General features: G+C 41.8%; 1 protein-coding gene across 1 annotated transcript; it reads left to right on the top strand.

Annotated features, from left to right (window-relative positions):
- The first annotated feature begins 394 nt into the window (after positions 1-394).
- cxxc1 (CXXC finger protein 1) lies at positions 395-4,750 on the top strand. The gene is made up of 14 exons (XM_015398478.1): positions 395-553; positions 1,675-1,790; positions 1,882-1,982; positions 2,079-2,215; positions 2,323-2,478; positions 2,575-2,721; positions 2,813-2,917; positions 3,026-3,204; positions 3,293-3,500; positions 3,599-3,709; positions 3,827-3,876; positions 3,950-4,046; positions 4,149-4,301; positions 4,383-4,750. Exons 1-14 carry the CDS (start codon positions 551-553, stop codon positions 4,527-4,529), a joined length of 1,710 nt encoding a protein of 569 aa, XP_015253964.1. The 5' UTR covers positions 395-550; the 3' UTR covers positions 4,530-4,750.
- The last annotated feature ends 958 nt before the right edge of the window (positions 4,751-5,708 follow it).

Below are 5,708 nucleotides of genomic sequence, written 5' to 3'. Positions count from 1 at the left end.
CAACTTATTTCAGTTGATTTTTTTTCGGGGTTAGGTTTTTATAATTTTAGGTAAATAAAAGTTACATTTTGAAACCAAAAATGGAAAATTTTAAATTTTTCATCTAATTAGACTATATTAAGTGGATTTTTCACTTGATTCAGTTCTATCTGTCTGTCGGATATTTTCTCCTTTAAAGTTACTGCCACATCCATATTTGTGTTTGACTTATTATACATTTCTACTTAACATTGTTATTTAAAGTAAAGTTATTAATTACATTGGCGCATTTTTATATGAAAATGCTTTTATGGCATTCTAATGATTTCATTTAGAGGCGCACTTCCAAGTACACCCAGCAGATGGCGCTACTTTACTATTGGTTAATGAACAACACGTTTGGAAGAAGAAGGTTTAACGGATATTAACGAGCGCAGCCGGATGTTTGCGAAGGGATCAGTGTAAATTTAGCATAATGCTAGCTGTAGAAACAACGGTTTTCATACCCTTAATATAATAGTTTCGTCTTCTTTTTTTTGCAGTTTAGCGAAACACCGTGAGATAACACACTATGGTATGTATGAAAAACGGTAGCTTATTCATGAGAAAACGAGTTGTCTGGGGACAGAAGTTAGCCAGTTTAGCTGGGCCCAGAGCCGTGTACTTTACACGACAGCTGGGTCATTTTATGCTAAGATTTGCTAATACTGTCATGTAGCTGATAAAGAATAGTTGAAATTGTACGTAGAATGCCTTCCACTTGAAATTAATATATCAGTATCAGCTATTTGTGTGAACTTAGCTGATGCTAACTAGCGCGCGGTGTCAGGACTTTTTGTTGTGTAAACAAAACATATTATTTCAAGGTTTTCTTCTTGCATTCAATCACCAGCAGCTGAAAAATGTTTTTCTTTTTTTCTTGAATTGAGAACTAATCGCGATTAGAGCACACTTTAAAATGACATAGTTAGTTAGAGTTACTGTTTGCATTTTATACACATCAATGATGGAACCAAAAAAAAAAAAAGTGCATGTTCTGTAAAATATTACGTTAAGTATATCAGGAAGTATTTAATCTATATTTATTCTTAGATTTTGGAATCGTTTAAATCCAGATCAAGTGTACAAAATGCACATATTTACATCATTCAATGGAACCATAAGTGGAAAAGCTATTTGGGGGATAAATAAAAGTCAGTGTTTTAAGAGCATAATATTATCTAAATAATTCTGTTGTTAATTTACTGCTGTATTGGAACCCCTGTGGGACAAATGGCCTGAAATTACTACTAATCCACCACCATGCTTTCCCATGCGATATGATTGTGGAAATATGGTGTTTTTGGTTTTTGTTATTATTTCTTTTTATTTCAAACATGCTATAGTTGTTTCCAAACCGCTCTACTTTGGTCTCTTCATTCATTCATCTTTCCACAGGAAAATAAGATTCTCTTTTTTCTATTTGTTCTGTCATAAACCTGAATTTGTTTGTGTGTGTGTGTGTGTGTAGGGGGGGGAGATCTATAAGCAGTCATTAATATTAGAAGAAAATAAAAACCTTTAATTGTTCTATTTCTTTAGATGCACAGGTACACCTGTAAATTGCATTGTAGCGATCCCAATAAGCAATGGGCTATAAGGTTGAACAGTTTCCCACCGTTTTGCTCTAATTCAGTCTCTCCTTGTGTATTTCAGGACAGTGAAATGTCAGATGTTGACCATGCACTTGGGCCTGGGAGCAACAGTATGGAGGGCGAAAATGCTCCACTTTACTGTATTTGTCGAAAGCCAGACATTAACTGCTTCATGATGTAAGTTGCTGTTTTGGCCAGTTACTTCAAGGTAAAATCATGCAGGGGCATTTATAAATGCGGGCTCTGCTCTTGTTTTTTTATTTTTCAGCGGCTGCGACAATTGTAATGAGTGGTTCCACGGGCACTGCATTAATATCACAGAGAAGATGGCGAAGGCCATCCAGGAGTGGTACTGCATGAGCTGCAGAGGTTGGCATCCCCCCTCCCTTCTCATTTGTTTCCTCCTTGCATGAGTTCTTTAACAAGATGGGTTTCATGTTGATATTTTCTGGGGGGGACGAGCAGAGGAAAACCCACTGTTGGAGGTGAAATACAGATCGAAGAAAAACCGAGAGAAGGAACCAGATTCAGACAGAACCGAAAGACAGTACAGCACCCCGAGCACCCCCGACTATAGAAGCGATAGACGACGTGGATCTAAAGTACGTTGAATCATTGCAAACAATGGTTTTATTTGAGCACAAAAGCCTGTGCCATAGAAGTTGTTCCTCAGATTTTTCTGATTCCTTTTTGAACCTTTTGTCTCCAGGTGAAACGGTCAGTGCGGATGTGTGGGGAATGTGAGCCCTGCAGAAGGACTGAAGACTGCGCCCAGTGTGACTTCTGCAAGGACATGAAGAAGTTTGGAGGACCCAACAAAATTAGACAGAAGTGCCGCTTCAGGCAGTGTGAGGTCCGAGCCAGGGTGAGTTGATTTCCTTCTGCTGTGTCAATTTTAGTTGTCCCTGTCCATCTTTCAATGGAAAATGGTTGAGCTAATACAATTATTTTTTTCCTTTAGAAAATGCTTCGTGTGAAAGAAGAAGAATTCTCCCTGCGTGAGCGGAGGGAGAATTCCCACCACAGACGAAGGCGGTACTCTGAGGACTACGACAGCGAGGCAGATCTTTACCAGCAGTACAGGGCAGCGGGACTTGATGCCGACTTGGTACCACATCATGATGCTGCTTTTGTCTGCTTGTTTTGGATGGTTGGCATGTTCAGAAAGTCATTAGATTCCCTGCTTCTCATTCACACAGGCTTGGGGTAGCGATGACGACGAGCCGGCTTTCAGTCCCGTCATGCGTAAGAAAGCCATAAAGGTGAAGCACGTTAAGAGGCGGGAAAAGAAGATTGAGAAAAAAGTGAGTTTCCACGTGAATCCAATATGTCCTTAGACACACCTTGGAAGCTGAGAAGATGTCTGGTTAGAAACAGTATGATTTAGCAAATCTTTCTCTCAAACAATTTAGAAAGAGTCTCGCCGCCACAAACAGAAGCAGAAGCACAAAGACAGAAGCAGACACAGTGAGCGGGGGGACTTACGGGACAGTGGGGGGATGCGTCAGTGTCTTGGGCCGAACTGTGTGGAAGCGGCGAGGCCCAACTCTAAATACTGCTCTGAAAACTGCGGGATGAAGCTAGCCGCCAAGTAAGCTATTTTCTGATTAGACACACTTTAATTCCCCTGATTTAAACAGATTAATGGTCAACTTCCTTTTTGATTTTACAACCTGCAGTCGGATCTACGAGATCCTCCCACAACGGATCCAGCAGTGGCAGCAGAGTCCCTGTATCGCTGAAGAGCACGGCAAGAAGCAGCTCGAGCGCATCCGCCGGGACCAACAGAACGCCCGACTCCGCCTCACTGACATGGAGCGCCGCTTCCACGAGCTGGAAGGCATCATCGCCAAGGCCAAGCAGCAGGCAGTTCAGCAGGATGAGGAGGTGCATGCCGCAGCTCAGAAACCCGATTCTCACACGTTTGCCAAAGATTTTAAAGATTGGTCAAAAATAAAAGAGGTTCTGCTGTTTTATAATCAAAGGTGAACGAAGGGGAAAGTGATGACACGGATTTCCAGATTTTCTGTGTTTCCTGCGGTCATCCCATCAATCCAAAAGTGGCTCTGAGACATATGGAGAGATGCTACGCTAAGGTGATCATTTATTCTGTTATCTTGCTATTTTAAAGCTAAGATGTGAGCTGTTTTCTAAAAGTGTAGCTGCTCTATGTGCTTCTAAAAACCCATTTCTGAAATGATTTTTCTCAACAGTACGAAAGCCAGACATCTTTTGGATCTATGTATCCCACAAGAATAGAGGGGTAAGGGTAAAAGTTGTAGAGAAGAACTTAGTTCTTTGGACTTGAGCTTTTAATTGTATTCATTTCTCTGCAGTGCCACTCGACTCTTTTGTGACGTGTACAACCCTCAGAGCAAGACGTACTGCAAGAGGCTGCAGGTTCTGTGTCCAGAACATTCCAGAGATCCCAAGGTGGGAGCTATGGGCACTCCTATGGAGCCCACCCCCAGTTTTGATTTAAAGTCAACTGATCTTTGTTTGGAGATTCAAATCGGTTTCTTGTTTGGCCTACAGGTTCCTGTAGATGAGGTGTGTGGATGCCCGCTGGTAAAGAATGTTTTTGATCCGACCGGGGATTACTGCAGGGTATCAAAAAGGAAGTGCAACAAACATTACAACTGGGAAAAGCTGAGGAGAGCTGAGGTGGACTTGGAGCGAGTCAGAGTGGTAGGAAGATCTTAAGCACTCTGTTGCCTTGGAACCTGCTGTACCAGGTCTTGATGAAATCATTTTTGCTTTTCTTTGCAGTGGTACAAGCTGGATGAGCTGTTCGAGCAGGAGCGTAACGTCAGGACTGCTATGACCAACAGAGCTGGTCTGCTGGCTCTAATGTTGCACCAAACTATCCAGCATGACCCTGTGACAACTGATCTCCGTAGCAACAAGGATAGATAGTCAGCCTGATTTGTTGCTGGATTTCGAACAGTAGATCAATGTACATATAATAATTGTGGGCTAAAGATTTTAAAGTTCTAGATTACCTACTGCTTTAAAAGATAATTTTCTACCATTATAAAGCGTGTATGATAATATATTTTCCCTAAAAGTGGTAGAAAAGCTACATTTCACAACTGCAGTTTTTTGTATGTGCATTCTAAATAAACTGCTTTTATGGACCACGAGGTGTGGGGGTTTGTTTCAGGACTGATTAATTTATACTGACACAACTATCCATGCCTTGAGATTACTTAAATTTTTATTTTCAGATGTCATTTTCTACACTGCTATAAAAGCAAAATAGAAATAAAGGTAACACTAACAAACCTAGATCTAAATTAATTAAATATTGTCATTGAATACTTGCATAAAAATGAATGTATTGACAACAAATTCACACAAGAATCATCAAGAGAAATCAAATGTTTTAACCAATGGAGACCTGGATTTGGAGTCGCAAACAAAATTTGGAAAAACACTTCAGGATGATCAACTTTGATGTCCTTAAAATAGCTCAAAATGAGGCTCAATATCGTGTGGCCTCCATGTGCCTGTATGACTTCCCTAAAACGCCTTGGCATGCCCCTAATGAGCAGGCAGATGGTCTCCTGAGGGATCTCCAGACACGGACTGAAGCATATACCTACTCCTGGACAGTCTGTAGCACATAACATTGGTGGATGGATGGAGGCATTATGTTCCAGATGTGCTCAATCAGATTCAGGTGTGGGGAATGGGCGGGCAAGTACAAAGCTTCAAGGCCTTCATCTCGGAGGAACTGCAGACATACTCCAGCTACATGGGGTATAGCATTGCCCTGTATCAGGAGGAACCCAAGGCCAACCACACAGTTTATGCATGCACATTTGTCACCTTCTGGAGGTCATTTTGCAGGGCTCTGGCATTGTTCCTCCTTGCACAAAGGTGGAGGTAGAGGTCCTGCAGCTGAGTTGTTGCCCTCCTACAGTCTCCTCCATGTCTCCTGGTGTACTAGCCTGTCTAACGATAGCCCCTCCAGCCTCTTGACACAGCAAACCTTCTTGCAACAGCTCACATTGATATGCCATCATGGATGAGCTGCACTACCTGGGCCGTTTGTGTGGGTTATAGAGTCCGTCTCATGCTACCAGGAGTGTG

Source organism: Cyprinodon variegatus, unplaced genomic scaffold (assembly GCF_000732505.1).
Source record: "Cyprinodon variegatus isolate N-32 unplaced genomic scaffold, C_variegatus-1.0 Scaffold29, whole genome shotgun sequence".
NCBI classification, from domain to species: Eukaryota; Metazoa; Chordata; class Actinopteri; order Cyprinodontiformes; family Cyprinodontidae; genus Cyprinodon; species Cyprinodon variegatus.
Note: the sequence above shows the minus strand (reverse complement) of the source record. Positions and strands in the feature narration are given on the sequence as shown.